The 17024-nt window shown below is 41.2% G+C and overlaps 1 protein-coding gene across 2 annotated transcripts; it reads right to left on the bottom strand.

The window, feature by feature from the left end:
• Nucleotides 1-1128: 1128 nt before the first annotated feature.
• On the bottom strand, nt 1129-16589 carry rnf150a (ring finger protein 150a). 2 transcript variants are annotated; one of them, XM_083979665.1, is made up of 8 exons: nt 16512-16589; nt 15842-16371; nt 7545-7795; nt 6166-6237; nt 5963-6045; nt 5673-5769; nt 5321-5519; nt 1129-3455 (listed from the first exon to the last, which is right to left on the bottom strand). In XM_083979665.1, the coding sequence occupies exons 1-8, from the start codon at nt 16583-16585 to the stop codon at nt 3322-3324; spliced, it is 1440 nt and encodes a 479-aa protein (XP_083835791.1). In that variant the 5' UTR covers nt 16586-16589; the 3' UTR covers nt 1129-3321. The 2 variants fall into 2 exon arrangements, with proteins under 2 accessions (XP_083835791.1, XP_083835792.1); XM_083979666.1 differs by having other exon boundaries at nt 15842-16373; nt 16526-16533.
• Nucleotides 16590-17024: the final 435 nt, after the last annotated feature.

A 17024-nucleotide genomic window follows, 5' to 3' on the forward strand; every position in this document is an offset into this window, starting at 1 on the left:
GTACTGATGCTACTGGGTGCTTGTTAGGTTATCTTATGTATTGTGCTATCTCATTATCATGTGAGCGGATGTAACATGCAGAGGCTTAAAAAGGTCCAGATTGTGCTGGTTGAGACTTAAGTATCTGCATCTGTACTGAGCTGGTAGGAATCTCACTTTTTCCTCTATGATGAACCTTCATATCCATAAAAAAAAAGATCAGGCTTTTTAACAAAGAAATGATTACAGGACCACTGTGCATTGTGTAATAAGTATACAAAAATGTACAGTACATTCATCAATTCTTCCATAATGCTACCACACATGTTACATGTTGAACTGGTCAGTATGTGCTTAGTGACTGAATATCAAGTGAGGTAATCTAAAGCCTGTCGCCCCCCCCCCCCCAGCAAATGACACTGCTGTCATAACAAAATATATATATATATATATATTTTTATAAGCTTTACCTTGAGACAAACAACATCTAGAGTGAAGTGTCTGTGTGTATCTGGAAACATACCGTCTCAGAAAACACAATTAAAATTAAAAAGAAAATCACAATGTGCCAAAAGCGTTTATGAAAAACAGAAACCTACGACCATAAAATCCAAACGATCCTTCAATGATTGACTCAAAACAGAGTGTGGTGAGTGTGTGTTACACAACAGAGTCCCAGGTGGCTTCATGACAGAGGCCTACTGCAACGGAAACAGTGACTGGAGGAGAAAACCACAAGTTACAGTACATTCCTGCAGGCTTCATCAACACCGAGTCAGTGGGTCTGTGCTTCTTAATGTGCAAGTCTACAAGAATGTGAAATGGGTCCAAATGAGTATTACGGTAGATTCTGCTGACTGTGTTACAGGAAAACTATCGACAAGGACTAAACAACGAGAGCAGAAGAGTTATTTCTTCAGGATGAATGTTAAGTAACAGTCAGTATCACTGTCTGTGATTGGGAGTCTGTAGCTGTGTCCCAATACTACACACTAACTGTACACCATATGTTCTCCATGCTTATCAATATAATATACAGTTTGGAGTAAACAAGACATGAACATACTTTGTAATTTTATAACAACAGGAACAGGTGCAATTCTTACTCCGGCGGCTACAAAACGCCATGTCCATTAACCCAGCTCAGGTCTTGTTTCACCACTATTCATGTTTCATTTTATTTTTTTCCAACTGTGAGAAGGCCCTTCAGTTCTTCTGTGCAATTTGATGACATGGTTCATCACCACACCCAGAACCAAGTGTTTTTGGTCTGTAATTCGACATACACCCCAGTTCCAGTAATGTGAACACAGTACACACTAACAACATTATGAATTTGAAACAGAGATCTTTTGAAGAGAGCTAAAATTAAAAAAAAAAAAAAAAAAAAAAAACGCTCCTTGATCTCTCCATCCACTCTCAGCCGGTGTTTTCTCACACAAAATTGAGCTTTTTGTGACATAATGGGAATCTGTTCGATTTAAGAGGTTAATTCAAGAGGCAAAACTTCTGTTGTTTTAAATTTTCTTTGCATTTTATATGTTATTCGAGACAATCAAACAAAGTGTCATCTTTAGCCTTGATTCTAATCTGGTTAACAGGTAGCATTTATTACCTGCAATTACATAAATGAAGTCTGACACTAGGCCAAAAGCCTGAAGCCAAAAATCTAAATGTTAAATTATAATTTCTAAACTGTGAATTTGTTTGTATTAAAAAGTAATAATACAGATGACAGAGAGAGAGAGAGCAGGTGTGAAGAGAACAGATGTTTTACCCGCTGAGACCGAATAGAAGAACCAGACCATCTGTCGTTTCAGTGTGGATGGAGATCGTTGTCAAGACCCTGAAAACACATGCGTGTGTGGGTGTTTTCTTTTTTTTTTTACAAACTTTGTCAGCTTGATATAGACATAGAAAACTGTCAAACTTTCTATAATTATAAACACTTCTCATGCTTTGAGCTTTTTGTGAGATTAAAAAAATATCCCATTCTTGAAGCACCAAATCCCTCAGATGAAAACCCTGACCATATCAAATAAAAACATTTCCCACCATTTTTCCACCAAGCCTCCACCAAGTTCTATCTAATTCTATGTCCTCATGTAATTTCCTCAGTTCCATGTCACGCACTGATTTAGTACCATCTGTTGACCGGCGGTGGCCAACGGAACGAGCATACGTGAACAATGTTTAAAATATTAGGCTACTAATAAACTTGGCACACAGAGACTTGCTCACGTAGTTATATTGGCTGGCTCGGAAGTCTGTTTACAGTATGTACACACTGCCTGGATTTGGTAGTGACAGAAGCTATAGCCAGCTGTACTTTAACAGCAGTGTGAACACCTACACTTCCCTCCTGACAGACAGCGGAGGCCAACATCATGTGTGTGGTGTCAGAGATTGAGCAGCAGTCTCAATGGGGCAGTGGGTGACATCCCTTCAAGCTGCTCGTGGCAAGCTATGATTGTCAGATGTGAGGAGAGAAGTATCTACTTAGTGTTTGGTTATTTCCTCTCAACAACAGGAATATTCAATTGGTAAAATAGTCGTTTAAAAAATTAAGATCTCCACTGTTACTGTAGATTTAGAAATTACAGCATAATGTGTTACAGTACAGTAACACACACGCTTCAACTCTTTAGTGCCACAGGGCTGCATGAACTTAACGGCCTACGCTTCACGTGTTCAGGGGATAATAATATGTTACCAAACCCTGAAGTGGAAAAACTGCTGGTGGGATTTCACACCAACTGTTGGGGACTTCGAGGAAATTTGCTGACATAAGCTCTATACCGTCTGTGCATCCGTCACATCAGCAAAACTTACTCCTGTCGTACGTTGGCAGTGATCTCATACATAAGAAATCAAACAATCTGCACATATTTCTATACAATTAAAGCTGAAATCAGGTGTTGAAGACGCCGCGGTGCTCCTGTGCTCATATTTGTGTCCAGCGGCGGGTTCAGGTGGCCAGAATGAGGAGAGATATTATTCATCCTTCTTCTCAGTGCTGTGAAGGCCACCAACATCTCAGGAACTGTACGTGTGGTTAAATAATGTGATGCAATACGAGAGCCGTGTTCACCAACAAAATGGTGAAGAGTGACCGCAAGAAAATGAGCAAGCGACATGTCAACAGACACGAGGACAAGTCTGTTTTTCAGATTGCACGGACAGAACGTGGTGTTTTGTGCTGCTACGGGCCGTATTGCTCATTTGCCCATCTTCTGTGAGGTCACTTCCTCCGGGAGACAAAGGCGGGCGGGGTGAATCTCTGGGAATCTCCAATCACTCCGTCCTCTCGCTCTCGTCCTCCTTCTTTTCATGCTTTCTTCCTCAGCTCGGATCGGCTCCGGATTTGGCGCCGTCGCCTTCCTGCTCTGTGGACATGTTTATTTCAGACATTCCTACCTCCACGCCCGTGATGATAGAGGTGTCTGAGTCACTGCTGAGAGGAGGCTGATGCTCACCTGAGGAGGGGAGAGAGAGAGAGAGAGAGAGAGGTCAGTGTGGGATACAGTCACAGCAATACCTCCAGACAGGGACAGTGAAGTCCAGTGAAGAAGGTTAACTCTTAGTGCCATGGTCACTGAAAGCACACGTTCGCATTTTGATTTAATTGTCTTGATTAAATACTCACATGCCTATTCACACATTAAAAAGAGTTGTTGCAACCCTTCCTCACTGTCACACTGTGTAAGTATCCCTCTGTGCAGCTCAGGGAAAGCCAAAAGAACAAACTTTGACTTTAAGTTCATTTTCAATGGTGTTGTATGAAGTATTTATCTATGTAGTCGGTGGATTGACAGCGACAGTTTCGGATTAGCTGAAAAGAAAAATACAAAATCACTTTAAGTGCCAATTTCTCAACTGTAGAACTACCCTATGGATAGATAGATAGATAGATAGATAGATAGATAGATAGATAGATAGATAGATAGATAGATAGATAGATAGATAGATAGATAGATAGATAGATAGATAGATAGATAGATAGATAGATAGATAGATAGATAGCTGCAGTACCATTAACAGCAGCTCTCATTATTCAGGGGAATGTCATTCAGTCACAGTCTGCTCTCCACCGCTGCCTGACAGATCAGCTCATGCTTACTGTCCGTCAGTGGCATTGTCTCTGTCAGCTCATTAGTGTACGACAAAACGACAAATCACATCTAATTTACACTCTAATTAGTCTTGAGGAGAACACCAACGTGTGGTGAGCTCATCTCCTGCTCATCAGACCCATAAATGTAAACACAGCTCTTTCCTCTAGCAGCTACAGAGGGCCTTGGGCGCAAGTCCATGTAAGGGAAATTGGAAAGTACATGTTTTTTTTCTTCCATTTTCAGTATTTATCTAATAAAAAAGTGAATTTATATTTTGCCTCTAACTAAAGCCAACTTATAAAACAGGAATTCATTCCTGTGCTGTGGAAGCAGCACTGAGTGCAGCGTTCACATGATGTTATAGCTAAACCCTAATATTCCCAGGTGGCTCTATTTCTTTCGTCCACTCACTTCAACAGCAACAAACTACAGATGATTGTATCAACACATCTTGACACAGTTTCAATGACAATTGAACATTAACTGAACATATATATAGTTTGAACAATTATGTAGAGTTAATCAGAAACACAGAAACGCAACGCCCTGGGGAAACACAGTCAAACACACACATGCACACCCATACGCAGCATGAACACACACTATTAACCCACATGAACACACACTAAAGGGGTGGTGATAGCTTGCAGGTGTTTTAACAGTCATTAGTTAGAGAAATAGCCTGTAGGCATTTACACAAGGTGCTAGAACGTATAACTACAGCACACAGTATTTGAGCGTATGTGGGTTAGGTTGTGCCTTTCTGGAAAGGGAGCGCTGTTCTTTTCCTCTCGCATCACCCAAGAGGATCTGAAATGGGGAACACTGACCAGGTGGCTGCTGGCCTAGTTCAGGCCTCAGAGGAGAAAGCAGTAAATAACAGCACTGGCATGCTATTCCTGATTGTTTTATGTGTAAATTAACGAGATCCCTCCTCAATGGTGGAAGTATTCAGATCATTCCCTTAAGTAAAAGTACCAAAACCACAATGAAGATAATCAGTAATTATTTGTGTATTTTTTGGTAAAATGTTAGATAGATTTTCCTCTTTGAGCCTTGAAACCATCTCTTTTTTGGGGAAGTGCTAACAGCTCAGACACCTCAAACATGACCAGGAGCTCCAACTACTTATTTATAAGCAGTCATAATCCATGAGTTGAATTTTGCAGAAATTATGAATATTCAAATAATGTGCCTTAAAACGACCTCACTTCTATTGTACTTACTGCTGGCTATGATGTGACTGTCCCCCACCATATCTGCATCAGGATGGAGCTGCAGACCCTCCAGTCTCCCTGCCGGATCCAGCACCACCGAGCTCTCGTTAACCGTGATATCACTCGCCCCACTGATGGGGTTGGTGGGCGGACCGTTGACAGACATCTCATAGTCTGGCAGAATCTCATCTGAGCAGTCTGGGTTGAGCTGCAACAGACCAAAGATATCTGTAGCGCTGTTGCTCTCATGCATAGTAATGTGTTTTCATCACTTTCATGTTTTGAGCTTTTAAGTTAGATTAGTTTTTTAATATCAAACACGAGAGCAGTGAGAGACCCAAACAAGTTTGAAGGAACTTACTTGGATTCCTAAGGCTTTGAGGATGTTCATTTTACACATGGGACATGTGCGGTGGTCTTGTAGCCATGGGTCTACACAGTGTTTATGGAAGACATGTCTGACGAAATAAAACAGCAGTGCACAAATGATTAATTAAAATGCAGCCCACAGCAATAGGTGTCTCATATAGGATATAGAGATACCAGCAGTTATGGTGCATGATCTTGTTTCATGGCCAAAAGTTAAAAACATCTAAAAGACAGATGGAGATGCCTCATTTTTAATTTAACTCAAACTTAAACAAACCTTACCTGCATGGTAATATCCTTACAACATCATTGGGCTTATAACCCTCAATACAAACTGCACAGTTGTCAAAGTCAGACTCGGTCTCCTAAAACACAGACCAATGACAGACCAATGAATCGTCAAATATGTCTTTATATCCAATGACACAAGCACAGCTCTCCATGAGGATAAACACATTTAAAACATGCTGACCAACATCATTTACCTTGTCCCCTTTCTTAATAGTGCGCACTTGAAGCTTGCTGATGGCTTTTTTGGCAGCATCTCCCAGACGTCTCTATAAGACATAAAATAAAATAAAAGTCACTTTAGTACCGACAACATTAAGTTTTTAATAGTGGCTCAGAGATATATAGGTATATCTCCCTTGATATAGAATAGATGAAGTTTGCTGATTTACTTCTACATCAGCTGAGAACCATCTAAAGTTTTCTACATGGTTTGATGATATTTAATGCGATTAAGCATTGTGTGTTACATTTAAATTAGATGTGAGTATTTTGAATTTGTATGAGTAAATTAAAGAGCTGAGATTTACAAATCAGTGTTGTTAACACCATCTTGAACAAAGTTACAAAAACCAGTGAACCACAATAATAGAAATCAGTCAAACTGATCTTAAGGCAGCAACTGTAGCCTATAGTGACCTGTTCTGAGACTTTAATTAAATGAAAATATTAGAATAATAAGAGTATTGTTAATAATATATATGTGCATTATTATTGTATTTTCTGAATGATACCACGTACCAATTGCCAGACAGGTTTCCTTGAACCTAACAGATGATATAAGATGGTGCAAACACTTGGCCTGTAAGTTTCCAGAGGAAACGGCTTCCAGCTGAATTCATGTGGGAATCCAGGGGGTATTTGTGCAGGTGGAATGTGTTTCAGGAGCATTTTCAGCACTTTGACATGGATGTGATAATTTCACCATATTTTCCAGGTCCTTTGCATAAAACTAAATAAAGGCAACAAAAACCCAGGGAAAATATGGAAATATTAATGGAACAGTACGGTCAGGCAGATGGCGAGAGATTCACAGAACTGAGTGGACTGCAGTCTTGTAATTGTTAAGATATCGTGACGTGACTTAAATGCTCAAAGTTTGTTTTACCTTACGGGGCTGCTTTGGGAATAAATTGAAAACAGATTTGTTCAGTATGGCTGAATTCTTTGTACAACATAAATCAATATAATTTAAAGTGAAAAAGCAAACACCGGTTGCCATGGCCTCGGCTCCTATCACAACAGCCCATGGTGATGTACCGTCGTTACAGGCGTCACAAGAACGTCAGAGATGGCAATTCATAATAAAGAGGTGGTAAAAGCAAGTATTTGCACTGTCGGCTCAAAGGGCCAGAGGGCCGAGCTGGTTGATGGTTCACTGGTTTGTCACGTCTGCGTTCGGCCAGCTGTCGGGCTAATTCTGGCTTCTCCTTAAAGCCTCACAGGTCCCACGCCAGATGGTGAAATGCAGACCAATGATGTTAAGGGTGGGACCAAAGCACCGCTGCACCATGAGCGTCCATTTTTGAATGGTATGCGCCACCTCATAGAGTTGACAAAGAACACAGTCTGGTACCTGGTTACGGTCTCGTGCATTTGCGTAGCGGAACCTCTGGATGTAGTAGAAGACGAGCCAAGCGAGGGAGATGATCATGAGCACGATGAAGGAGATGGAGACAAACACGACCGATGTTCTGCTCACATACTTCTGCAGGTTGCGGGTTCCTATGGTGATGTGCAACATCACCGCAATGTGCTGCTCCAGCAAGGCCACGATCTCGCGACCTTTAGGCTCTGGGATCATGATGGCCACAACATCACCTGTACCTGCACACACACACAAAGCATTAACAGCTGAGTGAGTTTGTTATTTAGAAAAAGATAAATGAATGCAGGTTGTATTGCATTCTACATATCTGCAGCTGTTTTGATGATAAACTGTGTTAGTCATATTGTTGTTGTGAGGATTCTTAGTAAACTGAATATCTATGGATTTTTGATTTTTATTTATAACAAAACATTGAAAAACATCATCATGGACTTGATAGAACACATTTAAATATTTTTGGACAATTTTTAATTCATAATTTTAGAGAAAGATTATATAATGTGATATATTACAATTATAATATATCATATTACAAATTTCCCTTACAGGACAAATAAAGTTTACTTAATTTGTAGTTTTACAGGAATATGCAAATTAGGTTTTTAAACTCAGGAACTTTTACGAGGTTAAATATCCTGGTATATAAATAACTGCAATTAAAGCACAGCGAGTGGTAAGTTAAATCTCAGGTGTGAGTTCAGACTTGGATGAAGAATCCTGGGCGGGTTGCCGGGAGCTTAGATAAGACACACAACTAAAGCCTCAATCTCAGTGTCAGTGCCAAGCAGCCATCTGTTGCTTTGCTTGATGAACATGATAAGCCCATTCCACAGTGACCAAGCATGAGAGATATCTGTGATTTATAGTATATGATTGCATAGTGGAAACTAGAGTTATGGCCTTAAGAGTTGTGTGGGTGCGTCATTGTGACTGTCTCAGGTTGCAATCAAGAACCATATAAACGAATAACTATTTATGGCCTTGTGAAGTCTTGGTGAGGTCAAACTGACTGTGACCTTTGCCCAACAACATCTAATATATTCATCTTTGAGTTGAAATTGACTTTTTCACCAAATTTGAAGAATGTCATAGAGATATATTACAATGAATCATAAATCCAAAATCTCCTTTTGTGAGGTCACCTTGACCTCGACCTTTGGCCACCAGAGTCTAACTGGTTGGTCTTTGAGTCCAAGTGGACATTTGTGCAAAATTTAAAGTGTTTCCCTAGGTGAGTTGTGGAGATATGGCATTTAGGGGTGCAGGGCGATATATCGAATATACTCGATATATCCCAGCTTGTTGCACATGAGATGTAAGAAATTACCTTATTGCTTACACAGAGTACAAATCTTCACCAGATGTTAAGCTATTAATCATATGGCTGTAATAGAGCCACAGCAAGTTATGTTGACACACACAGCACAAGATGATGCGTTGGAGTAGTAGCAGCCAGTTGAAACAGGTCAACACATGCTAATGTTTGGGCAGCTGCAGCAGTGAGACACCGTTGGTAAAAAAGAAAATGAGTGTTCCCTCAAAAGAAACAGAAGAATTTTGATGACTGATGAGAAAAAAATGCGTAGTGCATCATGTTTACATGACTCCCAATTGTAAAAATGAAATTCATCCGCAGTTCGAGTGACTCAACATCCGGCTGTGTTCAGTTAACATAAAAATAAAAATAAATCACTTTGTCACAATCATTTAATGAGAAGAGGTAAAAAAAAAAAAGAAAATTTAGATTTCATGGGAAACAGTGTATTTATAATGATAGGATTTATATCATGATCTATATTGATATCTAATATGAAATAATTATCGTGAGAGGATCTTTTTCCCACGTCGCCCAGCCCTAATGGCGTTCAAAAGGCCACATCACGTTTTAGGAAGTCACGTTGACCTCGAGCAGGAAACTCTTATCAGTTCATTCCGAAGTCCCAGTAAATGTCTGGGCCAAATCTGAAATACAATCAGGGTGTTACTGAGATTTCATGTCCATGAGTGCCGAAGGAAGGACAACTAGAAAACATCATGGCTCCAGCTTTGGCCATCAGGAAGGCATGAAACCAACATCAGGAGATCCTAGTGTTAGGATTAGCTGACAATGCTTATTTTCATCCTCTCAGCTACTGCCACGCTTCAGCTTAGTGTCCGAACATGAAAGATAAGGGGTAAAACACACATCCAGCTATTACTGTAATACAAACAGTTCTGCATGACACTGTGACACAATACTCAGTAACACAAGATAGCTACGTTCACCAGTTTGCTTAAGGAAGTCAACTATGACCTGAGGTTTGGGGTCTTACACCTGTCAAATACTGACACTGGGATCAGTGTTTTAAATCCAGTATCGGCCAGATTCTACTTTATGATGTTTATTCAAAGTTGCCCGGCTATATTTTTTCATCCGTACAAGAGATAGCTGATGATTCCCAGAAGTGCATCAACAACAGTTACATCACATCTGCTGCCTGTTTATGGTTGTGGCTGCTTGGAGTCGGGGTAGATAAAGGGTGGCTTTATTGAGCTTCCCTCCCATCACCAGCAGCAGCTCCTGTGCAGCCTGTCAGACAGACAGTGCTGTGACAAGTCCTCGTGCACCACACAGAACTATTTTAACACCGTAGACTGCGGTGTTGCTGTCAGACATGCTGCTGAAAAAGATGGTGTTTTCCAAAGGGGATAGAGGCTTCGAATCCAACATATACTATGGTACATTTTCAGAGTGTACTTTCAATGCATTATTGCTGTCAAGCTCCTAAATCCCTTTATGTAACAGGTCTGTTGTAAAAATCTGCACAGCTGGTATGTTTTATGCGACCAAAGTCCAGCAGTCAGAACAAAATGATATCACCTAATTGGTTTAATTTTCATGAATATGCACCGACAGCAAGGTTTTTGAGCTAAAAGATGAAGAATTTAACATTTGAAATGGAATACCAGAGTAAGAAACAATACATAGATACAGCAAATATTTTTGAGGCAAGAACAGCCTTTTAAACAACGAAACAACTCAGTTAGAGAGGCAACATGCATTGTGGGTTTGGTAGGATTGGGTAAATAAGTATACTGTCTGTGTACTGCAAAAACAACAAAAATCCCTTTGCAAACACACACACAAACAGTAATCCAGTTGGCAGTATCTCCTCTGCAAACACAATCATTTATTCATGTATTACAGCTCCTTCAAAATGAGTGTATGTATGTTAAAGCTTTAAGACGCTAACTACAAACAGTGAGAAAACAAAAGCTTGTGTTTGGACAGCAAACAGATGATAGTGCACGGCTGAACACAACATCTATTTAGACCCTCAGGCCACGGGCTGTTACATGGCGGGCTGTTACATGGCTTCATTCCAGTTTTGGCTGATGCCATATGCAAAAAAAAAAAAAAAACATTAAATGACATGTGGATACAGAAATATATGAGCTGCTCATTCAGCAAAACAAGTTCATTTCAGTCGGACAACTCTGGAATGAGAACAAATCATAAGCATTGCAAGCTGAAGCACAGCATAGGTATCCTTGAGCATGGCTGCAGCAGGTTTGGCGTCAGGCTCTGTGATCATAGAGACAGAGCCCACAGGTGGATGCTGGGGAGGAGGTGGGTCTGCGAAAACCTCATGGGCAGCAGCAGCGAGATGTATGCAATAGCAGCAGCAGCGGCGGCAGCATAGCCAGGGATGAGCAGGTAAACTGGGGTTTAAATAACCCGCCCTATTTGGACGAGGAGGACATGTGACTGATCAGCTGATCAGGATGGCCGCAGCTCGAGTCTTCTGCCTGAACTAGCTTCGCAGGCTTCACATCATGAAAACAATGCAAACCATATTTTTCCATGTTTGTGACAGTCCTGACCTGCACAATTTATGGCTTTTTTAAATGAGACCATATGGTGTGGAGGGCACTGTGCTGTGATGCAACAACTGCCTTTGCAACCCCACTAAAAGGAAAACAAGTTCAAGAGTAAAACTGCTGCATCCAGACTCGGTAGACTTGCCCATGTATGTCCACAGCCAACAGAAATAAGGAAAGGCACTATGAGGTATGTAAGATTTCCCTAAGCCTCGACTCCTTATCTCCTTCTGCTCGCTGTGACGCAGTCAGAGTGGACAAAAATAGCTGCTTCTAAAACAGGAGGGCAGTGTCTGTGACTGAGGCTGATCTTGTGAAGATACCCATGGCCTCAGACCCACCAGGCCAAATTGTGGCAGCAGGGAAGAATAAATACTTAAAAATGCTATAAATGCTCAGTCTCAGTGGCACAGGTTTTCACCAAAGTAACCACATGATTAACAACTGTACGTGACAGTAACACAGAACAGGCTTCACTGTTTATTCATGCAAGTGCTTAGGCTAAAGAGTTATGTCATTAATGTAGTTTTAACAGTTCGAGAAACATGTTCATTCGCTTTCTTGATCAGATAAGAGGATTGATGCCACTCTTCTGTCAGTAAGTCAATATACTTGTAGTTGCAGCTACCTTATGCTAATATAAGCTACCGGGCTGCTGTACTGACATGAGAGTGGAATCTATAAATAGCTTATGTTGAACTATTTTGACTCCATACAACTCATCTAGGTGATTGAATCTAATCCAACGTTTAAGTTTAATCAGGTTCACTGGAGTTTTGACAGGACCAGGGTTTTTCTGTTTAAAGCTTCATTAAGACCAACGGGGAGATTCAGGATAAAACCCACACGCTCAGAACTGAAAACTCAAATTATCTGAGCTGGATTTATGAATATATAAGCCTAGGGAAGGGAGGATTAAATTAAGACAGACCATGAGAGGTTTCTGCCTCTGGCAACTTTAGGTTTTAAAGCCCAGCTCTGTCTGGACTCCTCTTGTTCTTTGGCAGCCTCACACTAGGCCTATAAGACCTGTTCCCTTTGTCGCTGCACTGTTTGTCAGCTTTGTCATCACACCTCTCCTGTATTAGTTTATATTTATGTTATGACTTGAAATTGGGAAAGTGTGGAGTCTTTAACAGTTCGAATCATTAGCTGCAGGTAAACATGCTCTGAGGCCTCTGATTGTTACCTAGAGAGCAGAAGAATAGGGGAGGATTATTGGTGCTTAAGAAAAGAACAGAGGTAGTAGTAATAGCAGGCTGCACCTGCACTTGCATCAACTCATGCATTAAGTTTTTTTTAGCCACATGGCAGACGCCCAGAAGGCAATCACAACAGTGACTCACTGTCTTACCACTTGACATAGTTGTACTAAAAAGTTAGCAAAAGTTAGTTGCTGATTTAAACATCCAGCTGACAGAGCAACATTAGCCTTGGCCTGAAGTCAGGTTTGAGCCAACTTGATGTATGCAAGTCCAACATTCACTCTGATTTAGGATCAGTTTGTATCTCCATCTCTACCCACTGCGGATAAAATATCTCTTATGCTGCTAAATGTTTTACTTGGTCGACTAGATAGTCTCCACATTTGTCACGTCTGCTGTTGATGCTGATCATTCATTGTGCCGTGGGTTTCTTAGATTAGTATTTGCTGTCAACAGCTGCTGCTGTTGCTGGAAACAAGAGTGGTATACGTGGCAATAGCAACACCAGTCTTGGTGATGGTAAATAAGTTTGGCACTACGATCAGCACCTCTCACATTACACACAGTGATGTGATAAATGGTTGAAATAAAACTATTTACTAGTGCAGCTTTAAGCATCCACTGGATGAAGAATGTAAGTAGAGTTGTAATACTGCAGCTTGTCCATGTGATGCGACCAGGACATGTGGCCTCCAGCCCATTTACAGTCAATCTGTTCTTGACTTTAGTCCAACAACTTTTCTACATTACCAGTTATTATTTCCATTCACCTACATCACATAAGAGATATGAAAAGACTATATTTCAAAACTATTTCATTATAGTTTGATGTGAGGTGTCCATTCAGGCTCTCCATAAGAAAGTGTCCATAACACATTTGTACAAAAGGACTCTGGTTAAAGCCGACTCCACTATTATGCCTCCAGGTGTTACACACTATTTGTTTGAACATGAGATCCTTTTGTCAGATAGACAGTCTTTGTGCATTGTGCTGTTGTCTGGCACAGGTGTGTTGGTGAGGTCAGCCACACCTTTATGTAAAACTAGCAACAGACTGGGAGCACATTTCCAATGGAAATACCATGTCAAGTGGAAAAGAGGGCCCAGCTGAGAGCTGCTGCAGTAGGAAACCAAGGAACTGTATCAGTGTTATGAGAGAAAAAGAAAATATTAAATGATAAATCGACTGAATACAGCAATTTTCTACTTTAACAGATGAAGCACTTATTTCCCTTTCATCCAAGCACACACACACACACACACACACACACACACACACACACACACACACACGCAAACAGAGTGACGGTGGCAGAGCTGCCATGCAAGGTGTTGGTAATAAGAAAAGGCAGAACACCTTACACAGCAGAACAGGCAGTCAGACCCCTGTGTGAGGGAGCACCTGTGCTGATGAAGAGCATGTGGACAAAAAAAAGAAGATCAGCCTTTCTGAGCCCCGGGCTCAATAAGCAAATAGAGAAAAATCCCCATAAAGATCAATAAGGCATCACATGATCACATAAACCTTTAACATCGTGCTGCGGAGCCACAGATGTGTACACTGAACATCCCTCCAGCTTAACAGGCACTACAATTCATTTTAAGAGGAATCTCCACTGTGTGTTTATGCAATCTTTGTCTTTGCCTCTGCTTAATACGAAGTACAATTACTATAGTATATCAAAACATGATCGTGGCTTTACATTGTCGTCACAAACAGGCACTATGCAAATTACTCTGCCTGATGTTATTTAAACAGTCAAGTGTTTGTCTGATTATCCATGCATCAGTTTGCTCCGCCTCCTGCAAACAAGCAAACAAGTGAAGAACCTGGAAGAACCTGAAGCTGAAGCCGGCGTCTGTGTTTTCAGGGCATTTTGCATGGATTATCTCCAAAGGTTTGTGGGGTGTGTTGTTTACAAAGTAAGTTGTTGTTGTTCTTTTTCCACTTTGTCTTGAGGAGTTATTTACCCGTCAGTTTTCAGCCTGTGCTCTTCTGCAAAATTTTAAATTGTATATTCACATGTTGATTGCAGTGGTTCCTCTCTTCAAACATAAATTCATATCGGTAAAGAAAACTTGTGTGCAGACTTTCAATTTCACTCGCGCTATGCTGTCTGGGATCCTTGCCGCATGGTGACAAACATTATGATTACAGACAGCACATCTATCATTGTACTGAATAACCATTATGCATTATGCTATCAAATTATGATGCTCATGCGCTTTAATCATTAAAGTTATCTGTCCTCACCTTCTTCTGTGACTGTAAACACCTCTAAATAATTTACTGCTTCGTAATAAATCAGGACAGGCACTGAGAGACACAGAATAAGTGGCGTATTACAAAGACTGGGAAGACTGGCATTGTGCATAGCTGCCGGCATTTGTGAGTGCTTTGTGTTAAAAACTCATTTACATTATTTCTGTACTACTGTCTTTTTTTATTTACCTTTGTAGTTTTTCTTTTTCCTTCAAGAAGTCACTAACTGATGTTATTTTTTTTTTTTTTCTGATAAAAAAGGTGCACAGTGTTTATTTCACTGGGACGATGTTTGTTGAGTGATGATGTGTAGTTTTAAGCAACGATTAAGAAACAGTACATGGTGTATAGAGACAGATTTGTTATCTTGTTTTTCATTTTTAAATCTGATAGTTCCTGACCTAAACCAAGCGTTTGCCAAGTCAAACTGTGTTTTATGGAGGTTAGGGCTCCTTGTGTTGACACAACATTTGACACCACTGACTTTTAATGTGTATGTAATGTGGACTTTAAAAACTTTATCCAGGCCTTGTTAAAGTACAGTACATTATAACATAGGGTCACCTACAGCCACACACTTCAACACAGACCTGCAACCAACCAGACAAGCAACTTTACTATATAAAGCTCTATCCTGTGGATGTCAGTAGTTTATGTCTGCTTGAGGAGAGACTTTGTTTTCTACTTTGACAACAAACCGTTCAGCTGCTTACACAGGTGCAGTAGCCCGAGTGACAGCGGTTTATCACGGACCAGAGGTGGTTAACACCCAAGAAGCCACTGATTGATAACATCAGTGCTGTTGTCACTGTCAGGCCTAGTCTGTGACACATGAGTGGTCACCTGTAGTTGGATGAATAATCTGTTTGCAGGGAATGAACACAAGAATACTGTACTAGCTGTAATAATAATAATAAGGATAAGGCGCGTCTTACCTGGATGGGGCATTGTTATGGTGTCGTTGGCATTGCTGGAGCCCACGTTGTATATAACAACTGCAGAGGCGTTGAGGTTTGCCACGTTACGGATTTTCTCTCTGTATGAACAGTTTCCCGCAGCCACCAACGCCACCCAGGCGATGTTGTGGTAGACGGGGGGGAACCTGACGTGAGGGTCGCACGCCTGTCTGTCCTGCAGGAGGGTCGGCACCAGAACCAGACCCCTGGCTTCCTTCTTGGGCGAGTGCTCCCCGTACCGACCGCACTCGGTTTTCTCCGTCTTGACCTCCGACGTGACGGGGTCCAGGTAGGTGATGTTGACAAAGGCGGTGTACCACTCCTCCTTCTCTGCGACCGTGAAGTCCAGGCACAGCAAGTGCACGAAGCAGAACGACAGCAGCCACGTCGAGAGAGCCAGACTGCGGCAAGCTCGGATGAGGGACGGTGCCATTGCGCGGCGGGTTCTGGGGGATATATATGTCTTCCTCAGTGGAGAAGAAGCTCGCAGCAGCAGCAGCAGCACCTCCCTCTTTTAAAAGGAGCCACAAGTTTCAAATGCATTAATGTTTTTTTTTGGGGGGGGAGAGCCAGGGAACAAACACCAGCGCTCCCAAAACGAGGAGCCCCCAAAGAGCTATAGTGAACTACGTGCATGAGAGACCCACACCATACACTACCTACCTGCAGGAGAAGACGACGCCGTGTGTTGTTGTTCCCAGTCAGCTGTTTCCCGTCCTCCATTGGGATTGGCTCCCCGCTCCTTAGCACGTGACTTTTAGGCGTGGACTTAGGTGCCACTGTCTGTCGCCCTGTGGCATCTGAACAAACCAAAACTGTCATCATGAAAACCGCTGGCACAGAAATACAAACACTATTATAATTAGTTATTGGCAAGTCATAAGCCTCAAGAGGGAAGAAGGAACTTATTTTTTAATTTTTATTTCCTTATCTAAAATAGCCTGAAGTTTCATTCATGTTTGGTACGTTAAAGATAGCCTAGTTATAGCCTAAGTAATTAAACGGATGAATGAATACATCTAAATAAATAAAACAATAACAAAACGTGACCACATTTGCCAATTAATCAGTGTCTTTTTGCATTAAGAATAAACACAAATTGTTTTGTGATTCCATCTATGTGTCTGTAATTCCTACATAGCAGAGCTCATTCTGTCTGTGC

Source organism: Trachurus trachurus (genome assembly GCF_905171665.1).
Source record: "Trachurus trachurus genome assembly, chromosome: 1".
In the NCBI taxonomy this organism is placed as follows: domain Eukaryota; kingdom Metazoa; phylum Chordata; class Actinopteri; order Carangiformes; family Carangidae; genus Trachurus; species Trachurus trachurus.